We start from the raw sequence: 18838 nt of genomic DNA, 5'->3' as shown, positions 1-18838 counted from the left end.
TGGTTGTACTAATGAAATGAAATCCAGTAGGGATCTGCCTAACCCCAGCTTGCCTTTCAAAAAAGAAAGTGCGGTTTGGTGATGGGTTTTTATTCTTAGCCTTAAGAAAAAAATAATTGTGGTTGATGCTCATGCGGGCTAGGCTCACCTGGCTAGGGCACAGACAACTTTGCATCTCTCTGCAATCGAAAAAATCAGCGGTTTCTATCCGGCATAAAAGATAAACAAAAAAATGTGTGGTGTGTAAGCATCATATGAAAAATACAAAAGTAGATTGAAAATATTTCAACTGGATGTACAATAATCTGTATTACTTTAACAGGATGCTATTGGGAAGTGTCAGTATTACAATACGAGGCAATGTTAATCACTTCATCTTCTTGATTAATCTATATTTGATCCCTTTTTAGTCCTCAGGTATCATTCATATGCATGCTTGTTGCATGGGCTAGGCTTGAGGTCGACAACTATAACACTGATGTTATCCCTACTGCCTCTGTGGAGAGCAAGCCTAGACAGGTACTCAGCTGCCACACTTGCAGCTGGGATCTGGCCTTCACCTCTTCTGCTGCTGTTCCGATGTCGGCATTGCCGGAGACATCTCCGAGCTATCTTGCAAGCTTCGTCGTTGTCAATTACATCCCATAAGCCATCACTAGCAAGGACCAGACACTCATCTTCATCACTTCTCTTAGTAAGTGTCACTTCTGGCACTGGAACTATCCATGGCTTTAGATATGCATCACCTTACATGCATTCAGGCAACATGAGCAGAGCAAATTACAGTTTAAAAAGGCGATAAATTCAAATTATATGAAAATTATACCAGCATTAGTAGTGAAAACTATATATGTTTACATGATCCTAGTGACATGCAGAAATATGGATCCGCACAGGTTGATGGTACTGTGGGAATTTAAAACTAAGCATGGTTTAATGTGTCATTTAAATGAGGTAAACAAAGTAAGACATTAATCAGTTCTTATTCAGACTGAATGAATAATTTTGGCATTCTTCTTTTGAAAAACAATACTTTTTTAATTTTTATGTTTTGATTATTTGATATTTTGGTGCCCGCAGTGTAAAATTCTTTGGGGCACCACCTCCCTGCTCACCAGGAAAGTCTCTCCATTGCTTTGTCCTTATGGCAAGGGACGCACACCCCAAGTATCAAGCTCTAAATGTTCTTCAGCTTGAAAGTCTTAAGCCCATCCACCTAGCCAGGTGTGTGAATTCCTTGTGGGAATATGGTAGGGCATCAGGTCGGCCCTCCCAGCTCAGGCCCGTTTAGAGCTCAGCCCACCGGGTTTTAAGTGCAGCCCGGAGATGGCCCAGCTCGGTTTTGAAGAGCAGCCCATGACCCGGCTCATTGGGCCAATGTGAAGAGAGCCAGGTTTGGCCCAGCTCAGCTCAAACCCATTTGTAGGTTATTTTTAATAAAATTATTAAACTAATTCTTATGAAATTAGTTCAACTAATTAGATAAATAATAATAATTAACAAGTTCTCATGTACCCAACTAATTATTTTTCTAGTTTTCATAAAATTAATGCAACTAATTAGATAAATAGTAATAGTTACCAAGTTATTATGAAATTAGTTAAAAAAATTAATTTTTATATTATTAGAAAACAAAAAATAGCACCACCCCATCATGCCGGCCAAGTAGCCAATGGGCAGACAAGGCTTCGGCCCTCGTATATAACGGGCTGGGTTTCGGCCCGGTAGCTAACGGGCTCGAGCCTGCGTGACACGGGCCAATCACATGACAGCATTTCATGGGCCCCATGGCAACAGAATACAGGCCCCACTCAAAATGCCAAAAAGAAGAAAAATGATGTAAAAAAAAAAAAACTGAAATAAGAGAATTATACCAATTGCCCTTGACATAGCAAGCACACCCAAAACTCTAACTCCATCCCAATGTATGACCTTCCCTCCGGCTGCCTCAATCCTTGCTGCCTCATCTTCTCTATCAGGCTGATAATATGTGCAGTGTTAGAAGCAATTTTTGAACCCATATATGAAAAGGAATATAAATGAAAACTATATAAAAAAATAAAAGTAGGCCAATTTCCCCAAGAAACGGCTGATATAAACGTGCATATCACGATAAAATCATGATATTTTTGTTTCGAAGGTAAACATCACGATAATTTGGAAACCGCATAATGTTTTGGTCATTTAAAACGATAATTTTTTTTTTCATATAGGAACGGGAAAACCACCCCAGAGGTGTGTAAACAAGTGTTTTCACAATATTTCAAAATATTACTTGCTAGAAGCAAGTTGTGATTAAGTTGGCTAAGACATTTTTTGGGTTGGAAGACCCACGTTTGGGCCTTACATGAAACAAACCTAGCCAAGTTCGTGATCATCTTCTGTGTGAGTGATAATTGAAGGATTTCTGTTCATAAACTTGGTCGTGTTTGAACCTTGCCAAACACTATTCCTAAAAAGTTGCTTCGTTATTAACTAGTGCACGACTGCATCAAGCATTAAAGGCTAAGTATAAGACATATTTTTAGTCCACAATATTGGGACTACAACAAAAGTCGCATTAATAATATTGGGAGTGCACATCCCTGGTTATCATGCTAGGTTCATGCTTTTAATATTGGTACAAAACATGGACTGGGTCAGGTTTTGCATGTTGCCAAACATATCTCAAACTTTTTAAATAACCCGTTTGGTTTATAACCCCAAATCATAATTTTTCAATGTAAAGAAATACAAATTGCAATTCGCCAATTCTCTTCATTGCAGTGAGAATAAGGAATTAAGGATAAAAAAAAAATGCCAAAAGAAGAAAGCAATAATTTCTGAGAGAATATTCTTCTTATTGGCATTGCTCAATAGTTCAATACCCCTTTCTTCACATTCAAGTTCCCAAGTGAACCATAAAGATCAGAAGCATATATATGAAAGCACCAATGATACTACTCTTTTTCATAAATATTCTAAAATGCCCAAGTTTTTATGATAAAGGATATTACTCTCCTCACATAATTAAGTATATCACAACCTTGGAATTAAAAATGAGGTCAACAAAACCTACTTTATGGTCCACAGAGAGTGGCATGGACTTCCTTCCCCTGCATAGGACTGCCCTAGAGTCACCACAGTTTGCAACAACTATATGTGATGATGAAACTATGGCAACCACAGCAGTTGATCCAATGGTCTCCATTTCAACTCCCCCAAGGGCTCCTACTTCCTTGTCAACCTTGGTGAAACAGTTGGTTGATGCTTCCTCCCATGCCTGCTGTGACTCCCAGTAACTTGGATCTCTGGACCCGGATATTCTAGCATCACTCATTGTCTTCACCAATTCCTCCAGCAGTACGACGTGGAGTCGCTCGCGGCAATAGTTAGCGACCTGACAGAACCAGCATCAATTGACTTAGCAAAGGTATAGCCACAGCCAAGGGGTCAGACTCAGGTTAGTTTCAGGTCCAATTAGACTGATCCAAGATCCAAAGAATACGAGTCCACATCCTGGATATTGGATCAGCATCCGCATGTATTTTATGGGTATCTTTGTTCCGGTTATAACCTAATCTTAGTGCCATATAATTATGATCATTATGATTTAAGAAATGTAGGGCTGGTTGGCTTTGCTAGATTAGCCAAATTTGATGAGTCAACTTTTACTATGGGACTTGAGGCTTGGACCACTGTTGGCTGGGTCAAGTCACCCTTGTTCTAGATGACAAAGGTAATTTTGGACCCAGCCTATAAAGACTCTAAGCCACTGACCTTAACTAGGTGGGCTCAACCAAGCTGGTGTTTTTTTTTGGCATGTCTATTATGGGCCGATTCCTTTGGAGCAGTTATACCCTTGACTAGGGGTGGCAATCGGGTTGGCGGGTCGGGTTGGCGGGTTGGCGGGTCAGCATACCTCAACCCGAACCCGACCCGTTTATTAAACGGGTCGGCTGTGGCAAACACGAACCCGACCCGTTTAATAAACGGGTAACCCGACACGACCCGCCAACCCATTTAATAAATGGGTTGGGTCGGGTAAACGGGTTTTCAGGTTGGCGGGTCAGGTTGGCGGGTTGACGGATCGGGTTGGCAGGTAGTCAGGTTGGCGGGTCGGGTTGACGGGTCGGATTGGCAGACGGGTTGGCGGGTTGACCCACCCGCCTAACCCGTTTATTAAACGGGTCAGCCGGGTTGGCGGGTTGGCATACCCCCAACCCGAACCCGACCTGTTTAATAAAAGGGTTACGCGGGTCGACCCGTTTATTAAACGGGTTGGCTTAAGCCCAACCCGAACCCGCCTAAGAGGCGGGTTGGCGGGTCATGTCAGAAATTGCCACCCCTACCCTTGACAAGAGAAGAAAAAAGAGAACAAAAAAAGAAAAAGAAAAAGAAGGGTGACTAAGAAAAGTGTCTCAACTTTTTGGACAAAATCTTTCGCCTGTTTTGAAAAATATTCTAGAGCATTGGTGAAGCTTTCCCAACAATCTTTATCAATTCTGTTTTGAAAATTATTCTAGTCTATTTGTGAATTTTACAGAAAAAAAAAGAATTTTAAAAAAATGGATATAAGGTGAACTGTTGCTAAGTTCATGAACTACATTTTTTTCTATTGATGGTTAAGACAACTGCTTTAGAACTTGGTCATATTTCATGTGAAACCCAAAGATTCTTTAAAACTTGGAAAACTGTAAATGCCAAAAATCATGAGAATCTAGTTTTAAACTCAGGTCACAAGATCTCTTATAATTGAAAAAAGAAAAGAAAAGAAAAGGCATATATGGTCATTGATGATAATGATACCTGTGCACCACCGTGGCCATCATAGACACCATAGAAATGAGCTCCTGCCATAAAGTTAGGTAGAGTAACAACAGTGTCCTCCATTTCTGGCCTCCTCCCTTTCAAAGAAACACAACCAAAGTCCACTCCCAATTCTTCATCACTTTTCATAGGGTCTTCTGAAAAATAAATCATTTTTTTATAATTATATTGTTCAAACGTACGGTACTCCAAGAATTGCCCAAATAGTTGTAAAAATGGTCCATGCTCATAAGATAGGCCTATTATGATACCTACTTTGGATATTCAGCCCAAGAGAAAAATGTGTACATGTGAAATAAATAAATATCAGGACCATCCAACCAAAGGAAGGTACAAACCGTCCAAATTACCTTTAGAATTCATATTTAATTAAAAGCATTTTTTGGTAAATCCAACCACACAGATGTGATCTTGATAAAAAAACTCATGAATTACTCTTACTGCCATTTTTTTACGCACAGTTTAGATTTTTATGATCTAGAAAACTTCAAAATTTTCAAACCATTGATTTCCAGCATATTATAAAATCCTATATACACAGAACAAACAACAAGAGCCAGTTTTTAGGGTTTTGACCATGCAGATTGCATCCGTACAGTCATATTTGCAAAAAAACACTTTTAAAATCGATATATATATATATATATATATATATAGAGAGAGAGAGAGAGAGGTGTTCTTACTTGAAGGATCACTCTCACCAACTAAAGATTTAGTGATCAGTTTCAGACATCGAATCTCCGATTTCCTAGGTCTCACCACGTTAATAGTTGCGGCAGACGTCTCCTCCATACTGCCTCACAATTTCTTAGATCTACCGCACCACCAGAAAGGCAACAGATCGATCCTAGAAGTAAAGAGATACTGACAATTAGAAAGGAAAACTAATTAGAGAGACACTAAGAAAACCCCAAACTTTATTGGAGACAGAGAAACTAAACATGCACCCCCAAGAAAAGAGAGAAAGAAAGCAGAACACACCTCACAGTAACCAAGAAAATTTAGATCAGTGGTGCTTGGAAGAGCTAGAAATACTGTGGTTTGCACCAACTCTTGTGTATTAGAAGAGGGTGAAAGTGAGGAAACTCAGCTGAGCAGTGTAGCTATGTTGAAGGACATAGCTTTAAAAGAGCCGAAGGGGAATTATGGAATGTTCTAATCTTGCTTGGGAAGGAGGTGGCGGTGTTTTCCGTTTGAGGTATGATTGTGGTATTTGCTTAAGCATTTGAATTGTATTCGAATATAAGGTGAAAAAGAAAGGAGGGCTGCTTGACCCATCAAGCATAAAGGGTTGCCTTTTTTTCTCTTTTTCTTTTCTTTTTTGAATTGAAATTTTCTACCAAAACGTTGTTTTACAATGTTATCTAAAAAGCCATAGTTACCGGGAAGCCAGACGGATACGGGAAGTGAAGCAGAAGCGTAGAAGCGAGTGTTAAAGAATAACAATAAGCATGAAGCGAGATTCATTTTGGAAGCGAGTGTGGCGAAGTGCAAGACTGAAAAAGAAAACACGAAGGAAATAAGAGGAACGAGTGAGAAGTGAGGGGGGAGAGGAAAATTAAATAATAACATAAAAACACACAAAAAACAAGAGGAACGTGAGAGGGAAACACGGAGGAACTGATGGAGAAATGAGTGAGAAAAGAAAGGGATGAGGGAGGAAAGCAATTTGAGAAGCAAGGAGGAAGCGATTCCAGCTTGATCAGAAGGGCGCTTCCCTCCTCAGAGAGGCAGCTCCATTAACTATGAGAAAAACACAACAGAAGACGCGACACTCCAATGAAAATAGCAAGTGGGTCCTACTATGGATGCACATGAGCCGAGTTTGGGCTCTTCGAACCTGACTTGGTACAAAATGACTTTGTCCAAGCTCGGCTTGAGCTGAGAGCCGAGCTTGTAAGGCATTGTCCAAACTAAGATCAAGCATAGCCTCAACAAGATCTATTAAAAAAAATTTAGGGATGAGGGGAATTGATCCTCCGTCCTCTCAAACAATAACCAAGTGACTCGCCAAGCACGTCTTTTGTCTATTAGCAGTTAAACAATTATATATATATATATATATATATATATATATATATATATATATATATATATATATATATATATATATATATATATATATATTCTCAGCCAAAAAGGTGCAAAAGATGCCGAGCAGGTTGTATGTTACCCCCGCGTGTTCAGGGGTCCGAATGAGTGCCACGTGACACTCATTCGGCTGGTTGTATACGGAGGAAGGAATATTGCAAAACCCAAGATCTTCCTCCGTACATAACCAGCCGAATGAGTGGCATGTGGCACTCATTCGCACCCCTGAACACGCGGCCCCGTGTTCTAGGGGGAACATACACCACCCTCTCGCAAAAGATGGGATTCAAAACCCATCTTTTGCACTTGTGAAATTATTTACAAAGATATTTTATATATATATATATATATATATATATATATATATATATATATATATATATATATTGGGTTTGCAACGAACCAAGCCTATCAAACCTTATCAGGCTTGATAGGTCATTCAAACTCGGCTCGATAGCTCGTGCGAGCTTTATACACCGGTTCAAGCTGGGCTCATTTACAAAGCAGATGAGCCAGAGCCGGTTCGGTGTGCATCCCTATGTCCTGATAAGTGTGTTACTTCTGATTCTGCATCGGTTGTTTTACATTAAACGTAAAGTTATTGTAAGTGAGTTGGGATCCAGTGCTTGTTTAACTGCCCCCTTAGGTGACGCAACCCAATCACATGACAACTCCTTGGGTGGGGGCTTACAATTTGTCACCGTGGGGCCCATAGTGTCACGGGCTGGGAAGCGAAGGCCCCCGTGACGTAGCTTCGGGCAATCACACACACTAGAAAGAGGTATATACATCGAGCAAAAAGGTGAAAAACATGGCGGTTGCTCATTCTAAAGGGCTAACACACGACTCCAGAACTCTACTTGTTTTACCATCTAAAGTAGCTAGTGGATCCCCCTACACATTGAGCATGACGGGGTTAAACTGAGAGCAGTTACGGTCATATTGTATATAAAACAAATGGTCGGTCATATTCAATCCCCACCACTCATTTCACTTGGGAACTGTGAGATGCATGAAAATGTGACTCGTGCACCCTTCATCAAGTCATGATATATGCAGTGGTGATGAAACATAACATCATATATAATATGATATGACGTTTATGGATCTTGATTAAACTGTTGTTTGATTGTTTTACATAAAACGTTTTGCTTGATTCAATAGCTGAGAAATATGGGTGGGCCTATGGTACTTAACATTTACTATTTTTAAAGCTCCTGTCACATAGCCATTGTTATAAAGACAAAGGCACATTGTTTGGATCAGGGATACAAGGATCACTTAAGTGACTGCCTATGTAACACAGGCCAATCACATGACAGCATTCTGAGTGGGGCTTGCATTCTTCTATTGTAGGGCTCATGGAATGCTGTCAGGTGATTGACCAATATCACATAGGCTGTCACTTAAGTTGTTTGTGTGTAGTTTTCTACAAACACAGAACTCACACATGAAGGCACCATTCATCTGGTAGGGGCGACTTGTAAACATTACCAGGCTGAGGCCAGGCAGAAGCTAGACTTGTAAACATCACTGAAGCTAAGTGTACTCTCTAGTAGTCAAGAGGGATTTGGAGATTTAGGCTTTCAAATTTCATCTACTTGCTGGGTGGGAGGCTGAACTACTTCATATTTCTTGTAGGCAGGCTGATGTTGGGGGTGATCCCGTGGATGCTGGATCAATTTCTTCCCTCTGTGAGAACGAGCTCATGGATTTGATCACGGAGTGGCGAATCAGAGATGAGCAGTGGCATCAGCGCTTTCGGGTATTGTGGTTGAGTACATATACACTTCCAGCGAAGCAGGTTATATGTTCCCCCCCCCCCCCAACAGGGCAGTTAGCTACATCTCATGATCGGGGGTCCCAAAGAGCACCACGTATGTAAGCATGTGCGTCTCGTATCCCCATGTTTGTCACCATTAATTAGCGTTGGAGTTTGATGAGATTGCAAAGACTTAAGTACCCTCTCCTCCATTGGTGCAAAAAAAAATGACGGTTCTTGAAAAGGAGTGGTTGTAAAGACTTAAGTGCCCCGAAGATGATTATTTAAAACCCAGTCTCTGCACTGCAGGATTATCCGAGAAAGAAATCTCCCCTGGAGGAAGCCATGAACATCAACCTTCTTACTCTCTCTCTCTCCCTTCTATTTCTGCTTCTATGCACATCCATTAGAAGATCATACATTGCTCCATCAAGCACCGACTGACCTGCACATTGACTGTTGTGGAGCCTGATTCAAAGTTTTTACCCTTACAGGAGGAGGGTTTGGGGGCTCATCCCAGCGTGGGTAGCATCATTCAACTCTCACACTCTCTCTCTCTCCCTTCTATTTCTGCACATGGGGCTCCACCCGTCACCAGAACGAGATGAACACCCGTCACCCGAACGACGGCTCCGCTGAGACCTCCTCGCTAGGGAGAGGAAGACGACGTGGTGGAGCTTCTGCTGGCCATCCTCAGCGTAACTGCACCGAATGGGTTGCTGTCGAGGAGGAGGGCGAGAACGGTGACTCTTAGCTTGGGCAATCTTTTTTTTGATGATTGTGGTTTTAATGTATCGTTGAAGTTAAAATGGGGAATGAAATGACAATAAAAATTGCTGAAAATTTACAGAAACAAACTAGACTCAATAACGAAGACACCACTTTTTACGGATTTGGAATATGACCTCCGGTTAGGGAGATATGGCTCTAACAAGTTGGTCCTAATTTGCGGAAGACACTACAAAACGCTATAGCGATTTGCGGAAGACACTACAAATCGCTATAGCGATTTACGGAAGACACTACAAATCGCTATAGAGTTTCGCGATTTACAGAAGACACTACAAATACTACAAATTGTTGTAGGAAAGCCCGATAATACTACAAATCATTATTGGGATCCGCACCGGGGGGAGCCCCCGGACCCCCCTCCTGTAAGGGCAAAAACTCTAAATCAGGCACATAAGTAGAGAGAGAAGGGAGAGAGAGTGAGAGGGTTGGTGTTCATGGCCTTCTCCAGGAGGAACCCTTTACCTCCCTTGATTTCTTCTCTACAGAGAGAGAGGGTTTTACAGTGTTTTACGAAGAAGAAAGAAGAAGAAGATGACGATGGAGCAATGTAGGATCGTCTGTTGGATGTGCACAGAAGTAGAGAGAGAAGGGAGAGAGAGTGAGAGGGTTGATGTTCATGGCCTTCTCCAGGAAGATCTCTTTGTTTCCCTTGATTTCTTCTCTAGAGAGAGAAAGGGTTTTACAGTGTTTTACAGAGAAAGAAGAAGAAGACATGTTTGTCCTTTTTTTGAACAGAAAAAGAAGAAGACTTTGAAGAGTCAACATCATCCTCGACTTTCTGAATGGAGGACATGTTTGTCCTTTTTTTGAACTATTTGTTTTTTCTTTTTTGAATGAAGGGCATTTTTGTCATTTTTTCAAACCATCACTTTATGAGAAGAATAGCAATAAAGGGTACTTAAGTCTTTGCAACAACACCAGAGTCCGATGCAAAGCTATGTCAACATACACGGGAATACGAGCCTCATGTGCATGAATACGTGGCGCTCATTCGATCCCCCGAACACGGACGTGGGATTCAGTGAATCATCGGGGGCGAACATAAGCGCTCGGCACATCACACGGATTGATGGGGAAATGGTTGAGGATCCCGCCTTGCTGCTGATCATCACCTCTTATTTTGCTCGTCTCTTCAGTGCATCGGGTGATGAGGACGGGGGGTCGTTATTCCGCGACCTTGCGTTGGACCAGGCTTCGCTGCTCGAAGCCCAATTCACATTGGACAAGATCCATAATGCGCAGAGGGGCTTCTCTCAGGCTCCTAGGTTTGATGGGTATCCTGTGGATTTTTTTTTCTTAGGTTCTGAGATTTTGTTGAGGCGGACTTGTTTTTGTTCTTTTCAGAATTTTATCACAACACCATCATGCGAGTTCTTGAGATATCAGAGATCATTCTTATTCTTAAGACTTTGGGTGCCATAAATATATCAGCATTCAAGCCCATCTCCATACTCAGGGTGCCCCGAGCAGGTTGTATGTTACCCCCGAACACGGGGCCGCGTGTTCAGGGGTTTGAATGAGTGCCTCGTAGCACTCATTCGGCTGGTTGTGTACGGATGAAGGAATATTGCAAAACCCAAGATCTTCATCCGTACATAACCAGCTGAATGAGTGCCACGTGGCACTCATTCAGACCCCTGAACATGCGGCCCCGTGTTCCAGGGGGAACATACACCACCCTCTCCAGGGTGCCATACCCTATCTTGTCTAAGACTCCTACAACTAGGACGCAAGTGGTTATGCCAGACATCATTATTACTTCACAGTAGGGGTGGCAATCGGGTGGGGTTGGTGGGTTAGCGGGTTGGCATGTCAGCATACCTCAACCCGAACCCGATCCATTTATTAAACGGGTCGGCTGTGGCAAACACTAACCTGGCCCATTTAATAAACGGGTAACCCGACATGACCCGCCAACCCGTTTAATAAATGGGTTGGGTCGGGAAAACGGGTTGGCAGGTAGCGGGCGGGTTAGCAGGTCGACTCGCCCGCCTAACCCGTTTATTAAACGGGTCAGCCGGGTTGGCAGGTTGGCATACCCCCAACCCGAACCCGACCCGTTTATTAAATGGGTTGGCTTAAGCCCAACCCGAACCCGCCTAAGAGGCGGGTTGGTGGGTCATGTCAGGTTTTGCCACCCCTACTTCACAGCGGGCCTTTGTCGAGTGTAGATCGGTGCAGGATTGTCTGGTACTTGCTTCGTAGGCTATCCACAACATCAAGGGTTCACGAAAACCTTATTTCATGGTACTTATGGACATTTTTAAAGCTTTTGACTCTATTTCATGGCACTTTCTTATGCAGTCTTGCATGACATGGGATTTGGGGATCGTTGGTGCTCTTGGGCGCTGTGGCCTAGCTTCAAAGCGGGTCTGGACCCTCCGCTTGATGGCCCATCTTTGTGCTCCTGGTCTCACACCTCCTTGGGAAACTTCTCGGTTTGAAAGGAGCCAAACATCAGTTTTTTCGAGAGCCGATCTAGGACCATTGCATCCCTAATGGTTCAAATCTTTTTTATGCAGCTAAGCTCAAATGGCCAGGTGTTGATCTCAGCTGGATCACCCAATTTAATGAGCTGTTGTGATAGGGAAATGAAAACCTCCTCAATTGGAAACCCTCTCAAACATTTTCAATGGACGTTTTATTAGATTTTTTGATATTTTTTTAAGTTCTGACCGTGTGTGTATATATATATATATATATATATATGCTTGTTTTTAAAGGAACCAGTTCTTGAAGCATTTGATTCGGATGCATGAATAGGTTTTTATAGGTTCTAAAATCACCAGCTTACAATTTTCATAAATTTTCGAAGCTCAAAATATCGTTTTTTTTTTCTATCCAAAATTCATGATTTAAGTGTCGATTTATAATTAATCAATCATGTTCAATACTTCGGTATGGTCAAATTTTTGAATCAAACACCAAAAAAATTCTATTGGGGATTAGGATAGGATTCAGATCCAGAATAGCTAAAAATTGCAAAACCCTATTTTGGATCCGACCCATTTTTTCCCTACATTTGAATGCAGATCTAAATGGATTCTGATTTAAATATGTGTACTGGATCGACGGGTCTCAACAGGTTGGGGTTTAGCCAAACCCGACTTGAACCATACTCTATAGGGTTCGGGAGTGGTGACAAATAAGAAGACCCGATTAATACCTGGATCCAGACCCGAAGATCCGATTATTACATGGTCCCAGATATAGTTTGTGAAATTTTATACCATACCCGGGTCCAACCCGAGTTCCAAGTAAGACCCACAAATTTTTATTGTAAAAACGATAAAAGAAAATTATTTTACTGGGTCTGGTTCATGTAGTTTTTATCAGGTCCGTGATTGGTTTCTCTTATAGTAGACCCGATTAGACCCGGATAGGGACTCAATACCATACCCAAAAATCTGGTTCTACCTGGGTCCGAACCAAACCCGACCCATTGACACACATAACTTGATCTATTGTAAGTGTATAAATGGATCAAGTAAATTGGACCTCCTATCCAATTAATCCAACACCATATTCACCAATATGGATCTTACGATAATAAGCTTCAATTTTGCAATCAAATTGCATTTGGATCCATTCAATCAGGATTTTCTCCAGGAAGAACTCTTTGTTTCCCTTGATTTCTTCTCTAGAGAGAGAAAGGGTTTTACAGTGTTTTACGGAGAAAGAAGAAGAAGACATGTTTGTCCTTTTTTTGAACAGAAAAAGAAGAAGACTTTGAAGAGTCAACATCATCCTCGACTTTCTGAATGGAGGACATGTTTGTCCTTTTTTTGAACTATTTGTTTTTTCTTTTTTGAATGAAGGGCATTTTTGTCATTTTTTCAAACCATCACTTTATGAGAAGAATAGCAATAAAGGGTACTTAAGTCTTTGCAACAACACCAGAGTCCGATGCAAAGCTATGTCAACATACACGGGAATACGAGCCTCATGTGCATGAATACGTGGCGCTCATTCGATCCCCCGAACACGGACGTGGGATTCAGTGAATCATCGGGGGCGAACATAAGCGCTCGGCACATCACACGGATTGATGGGGAAATGGTTGAGGATCCCGCCTTGCTGCTGATCATCACCTCTTATTTTGCTCGTCTCTTCAGTGCATCGGGTGATGAGGACGGGGGGTCGTTATTCCGCGACCTTGCGTTGGACCAGGCTTCGCTGCTCGAAGCCCAATTCACATTGGACAAGATCCATAATGCGCAGAGGGGCTTCTCTCAGGCTCCTAGGTTTGATGGGTATCCTGTGGATTTTTTTTTCTTAGGTTCTGAGATTTTGTTCAGACGGACTTGTTTTTGTTCTTTTCAGAATTTTATCACAACACCATCATGCGAGTTCTTGAGATATCAGAGATCATTCTTATTCTTAAGACTTTGGGTGCCACAAATATATCAGCATTCAAGCCCATCTCCATACTCAGGGTGCCCCGACCAGGTTGTATGTTACCCCCGAACACGGGGCCGCGTGTTCAGGGGTCCGAATGAGTGCCACGTAGCACTCATTCGGCTAGTTGTGTACGGATGAAGGAATATTGCAAAACCCAAGATCTTCATCCGTACATAACCAGCTGAATGAGTGCCACGTGGCACTCATTCGGACCCCTGAACATGCGGCCCCGTGTTCCAGGGGGAACATACACCACCCTCTCCAGGGTGCCATACCCTATCTTGTCTAAGACTCCTACAACTAGGACGCAAGTGGTTATGCCAGACATCATTATTACTTCACAGTAGGGGTGGCAATCGGGTGGGGTTGGTGGGTTAGCAGGTTGGCATGTCAGCATACCTCAACCCGAACCCGATCCATTTATTAAACGGGTCGGCTGTGGCAAACACTAACCTGGCCCATTTAATAAACGGGTAACCCGACATGACCCGCCAACCCGTTTAATAAATGGGTTGGGTCGGGAAAACGGGTTGGCAGGTAGCGGGCGGGTTAGCAGGTCGACTCGCCCGCCTAACCCGTTTATTAAACAGGTCAGCCGGGTTGGCAGGTTGGCATACCCCCAACCCGAACCCGACCCGTTTAATAAACGGGTTAGGCGGGTCGACCCGTTTATTAAATGGGTTGGCTTAAGCCCAACCCGAACCCGCCTAAGAGGCGGGTTGGTGGGTCATGTCAGGTTTTGCCACCCCTACTTCACAGCGGGCCTTTGTCGAGTGTAGATCGGTGTAGGATTGTCTGGTACTTGCTTCGTAGGCTATCCACAACATCAAGGGTTCACGAAAACCTTATTTCATGGTACTTATGGACATTTTTAAAGCTTTTGACTCTATTTCATGGCACTTTCTTATGCAGTCTTGCATGACATGGGATTTGGGGATCGTTGGTGCTCTTGGGCGCTGTGGCCTAGCTTCAAAGCGGGTCTGGACCCTCCGCTTGATGGCCCATCTTTGTGCTCCTGGTCTCACTCCTCCTTGGGAAACTTCTCAGTTTGAAAGAAGCCAAACATCAGTTTTTTCGAGAGCCGATCTAGGACCATTGCATCCCTAATGGTTCAAATCTTTTTTATGCAGCTAAGCTCAAATGGCCGGGTGTTGATCTCAGCTGGATCACCCCAATTTAATGAGGTGTTGTGATAGGGAAATGAAAACCTCCTCAATTGGAAACCCTCTCAAACATTTTCAATGGACGTTTTATTAGATTTTTTGATATTTTTTTAAGTTCTGACCGTGTGTGTATATATATGCTTGTTTTTAAAGGAACCAGTTCTTGAAGCATTTGATTCGGATGCATGAATAGGTTTTTATAGGTTCTAAAATCACCAACTTACAATTTTCATAAATTTTCGAAGCTCAAAATATCGTTTTTTTTTCTATTCAAAATTCATGATTTAAGTGTCGATTTATAATTAATCAATCATGTTCAATACTTCGGTATGGTCAAATTTTTGAATCAAACACCAAAAAAATTCTATTGGGAATTAGGATAGGATTCAAATCCAGAATAGCTAAAAATTGCAAAACCCTATTTTGGATCCGACCCATTTTTTCCCTACATTTGAATGCAGATCTAAATGGATTCTGATTTAAATATGTGTACTGGATCGACGGGTCTCAACAGGTTGGGGTTTAGCCAGACCCGACTTGAACCATACTCTATAGGGTTCGGGAGTGGTGACAAATAAGAAGACCCGATTAATACCTGGGTCCAGACCCGAAGATCCGATTATTACATGGTCCCAGATATAGTTTGTGAAATTTTATACCATACCCGGGTCCAACCCGAGTTCCAAGTAAGACCCACAAATTTTTATTGTAAAAACGATAAAAGAAAATTATTTTACTGGGTCTGGTTCATGTAGTTTTTATCAGGTCCGGGATTGGTTTCTCTTATAGTAGACCCGATTAGACCCGGATAGGGACTCAATACCATACCCAAAAATCTGGTTCTACCTGGGTCCGAACCAAACCCGACCCATTGACACACATAACTTGATCTATTGTAAGTGTATAAATGGATCGAGTAAATTGGACCTCCTATCCAATTAATCCAACACCATATTCACCAATATGGATCTTACGATAATAAGCTTCAATTTTGCAATCAAATTGCATTTGGATCCATTCAATCAGGATTTTCTGAATGTGGTTTTGGATCACAATGTTTCTATCATATCTATATTTAGATCCAAATCAAATCTTATGCATTTGAACTTTTTCACCTTGAAAAACTTTTTTTCCAGATTTTTTAAATCCCCGAGTCCATATTACCATATAGAATTAATCTGATGCACCACCCTCAATCAGAAGTGACGAACTACGCTATGATTACACTAAAAGAAACTAGTAACTCAATTAAATGAAGGAAAATAACAATAACAAAAAATGTCCAAGGGAAAGAGGAAAAGGGTTTAGGGTTGAGAGGAAGGAGAAAAAATATCACAATCAATCTAAAAGTCTCTATAGGTCCCTTCTAAGAGAAACCCTAAATATGGAGCGGGTTAGATCTTTACCCGATCGGGTCTCAAGTATGGGCCTTGAATAATACAACCAAATGAGACGAGCTTTTAGCACACTTCCTTTGCCCCTTTGTTTTTCTCTCCCCTACATCATATTTTATTTTTATAATTGTGATGTAAATCGAGAGGGCCTGATTTACGAGAAAACTATCGGCTATGAATCTACGATTACTTCTAATATACATTTAAGAAAAGCTGAAAAGAGCAAAAAATAATTGAAAATTAAAAATAAGAATTACTGAAATTTATTTCATCTTCAACTCTAATCTCTACATAGGCCTCTCATCTTTTTATAGATGATCGCCTAAATCTCAATCTCAGTAAAGTACTTAATTTGATAAACTCGTAAAAATATAAAAATCTTCTTAATTATCCTAATATAATAAAAAATGATTCAAATATTAAAAATGCACTAAATGATAAAAAAATCCAAAAACATCAAAGTGGATCCAACGGATCCTTATAGACCCAGGTCTTCTGCTACACTCCTGCATCATTCTCTCCGGGTTGGAGAAGACTTACCCTCAAGTCTCAATCCCGTTTCCGTCTTTTTCAATTTTGTTTCACCTTATGGATTATGGGACCACATTATGAAACCATACATGTGACTGAGTAGCCCAAACCTTCTAAGGGTCTCGATTCTGATCTGGATCAAATGAATCAAATTACTCTAATTAAGGCTGGTTTGATCAAATCTAAAGAAATCCAAATGATCTGGACCCCTCGCTTTATCGTCTCGTCCTCTATAAATAAAGTTGTCGATGCACTCCAAAACCAAACTCGATTATAAAAGGGTTTGTTTGGGTCAAACCCGAGTTCTAGCACATAAAGTCTGGATCTGGGATTGCAGAACTGGACCCAAATGCTTGAGGATGGGCTTGAACGAGAACCAAATGGATGTGGCTGGGTTCGGGGCACCCAAAATCGACCCGCCTGGATAAAACGTAGAAGAATCAGTTCATACATGAAACGGTTCTCCCACCTGTCTCAATGGGTGGGCATTCCTCACCCTGGATCGTTGCATGAACTTTTTCGCAAAAAAAGGAAATCTTTCCAACCTTTTAAGTCATTTGTTTGATCGTCTTCATTATTTGATCAAACTATGAATTATATTATGCATATCACTTCTCATCTCATGCAAAGACGTTATGATGGAAGCTTTTTGGGCCATACTTAGCAACATTGTGGGTAAGATCCTGTACTTGTTCTGATACCAAATTTATATAAATTGGGAGGGCCTGATTTTATGAAAAAATTATCATCTAAGATTATCTCTACTATTGATTTAGGAAAGGTTGGAAAAGAGTAGGAAAATAATAGAAAATTAAACTGAAAATTAAAAACAAGAATTATTGAAAATTTTCTTATCTTCAACTCTAATCTCTACATAGGGTTTTCATTAGGGGTGGCAATTTCTGACACGACCCGCCAACCCGCCTCTTAGGCGGGTTCGGGTTCGGCTTAAGCCAACCCGTTTAATAAACGGGTCGACCCGCGTAACCCGTTTATTAAACAGGTCGGGTTCGGGTTGGGGGTATGCCAACCCGCCAACCCGCCAACCCGTCTGCCAACCCGACCCGCCAACCTGCCTACCTGCCAACCCGATCCGTCAACCCGCCAACCCGACCCGCCAACCTGACCCGCGAACCTGAAAACCCGTTTACCCGACCCAACCCATTTATTAAATGGGTTGGCGGGTCGTGTCGGGTTACCCGTTTATTAAACGGGTCGGGTTCGTGTTTGCCACAGCCGACCCGTTTAATAAACGGGTCGGGTTCAGGTTGAGGTATGCTTACCCGCCAACCCGACCCGATTGCCACCCCTAGTTTTCATCTTTTATACATGAGGTGATCCTAGTAAACTACCTAATCTCATAAACTTATAAAAAAATAAAACTCTTTTTAATTATCCTAATCTTGAAAAAATAAGAATATGAGATCCAAGATCTATTATAAAATGATTCAAATACTAAAAACGATGCAAATGATAAAAAAAATAAAAAAAACCAAAGTGGATCCAACGAATCCTTATGGACCAGGTCTTCTGCTAAGCTTTTGCATCAAATTGTCAAAAAAATTCTCAGATCATTTTTAAGAAATCAAAGGCATTTACATATCGCAAGGTATTCCTTTAGAAGATTTTTTTCGAGAATGAGATTTGTAACATTGGTTTAAACTAAGACACAAATTCTAGAGGGTAATGTTATCTAGGCTCGTTGGTAAGGAACCCTTTAGTAAAAAAATGTTATTTTTTTGTTTTGTGTTTTTTGCACATCTGACCCTTCAAATATGGTCTATATATTAAGTTTATTAGAAACTGGTTTTTGATCAATAAAGACTAATATTTAATATTTTAATATATAAAATACATTTTTCTAAAATGTTACTAAAAAAAGTAGAAATTATTAT

The 18838-nt window shown here is 41.3% G+C and overlaps 1 protein-coding gene across 2 annotated transcripts; it reads right to left on the bottom strand.

Annotated features, from left to right (window-relative positions):
• Positions 1–290: 290 nt before the first annotated feature.
• On the bottom strand, positions 291–5900 carry LOC149829170 (putative protein phosphatase 2C 6). 2 transcript variants are annotated; one of them, XM_090017300.1, is made up of 6 exons: positions 5791–5900; positions 5493–5673; positions 4789–4946; positions 3059–3379; positions 1875–1980; positions 291–746 (listed from the first exon to the last, which is right to left on the bottom strand). In XM_090017300.1, the coding sequence occupies exons 2-6, from the start codon at positions 5599–5601 to the stop codon at positions 421–423; spliced, it is 1020 nt and encodes a 339-aa protein (XP_089873426.1). In that variant the 5' UTR covers positions 5602–5673; positions 5791–5900; the 3' UTR covers positions 291–420. The 2 variants fall into 2 exon arrangements, with proteins under 2 accessions (XP_089873426.1, XP_089873425.1); XM_090017299.1 differs by having other exon boundaries at positions 5493–5656; positions 5791–5895.
• Between the last annotated feature and the right edge of the window lie 12938 nt (positions 5901–18838).

Source organism: Nuphar pumila, chromosome 9, assembly GCF_984573655.1.
Source record: "Nuphar pumila chromosome 9, dmNupPumi1.hap1.1, whole genome shotgun sequence".
NCBI classification, from domain to species: domain Eukaryota; kingdom Viridiplantae; phylum Streptophyta; class Magnoliopsida; order Nymphaeales; family Nymphaeaceae; genus Nuphar; species Nuphar pumila.
This window is presented reverse-complemented; position numbering and strand designations above follow the sequence as displayed.

Excerpts from the sequence above, each read along its gene's own strand:
- LOC149829170 (XM_090017300.1), bottom strand. The coding sequence starts at position 5,601 with ATGGAGGAGACGTCTGCCGCAACTATTAACGTGGTGAGACCTAGGAAA. Across the intron at positions 3,380-4,788 it reads ATGGCCACGGTGGTGCACAG|GTCGCTAACTATTGCCGCGA; the intron begins GTATCATTATCA and ends TGGTTCTGTCAG. Across the intron at positions 1,981-3,058 it reads CACTCTCTGTGGACCATAAA|CCTGATAGAGAAGATGAGGC; the intron begins GTAGGTTTTGTT and ends ACATATTATCAG.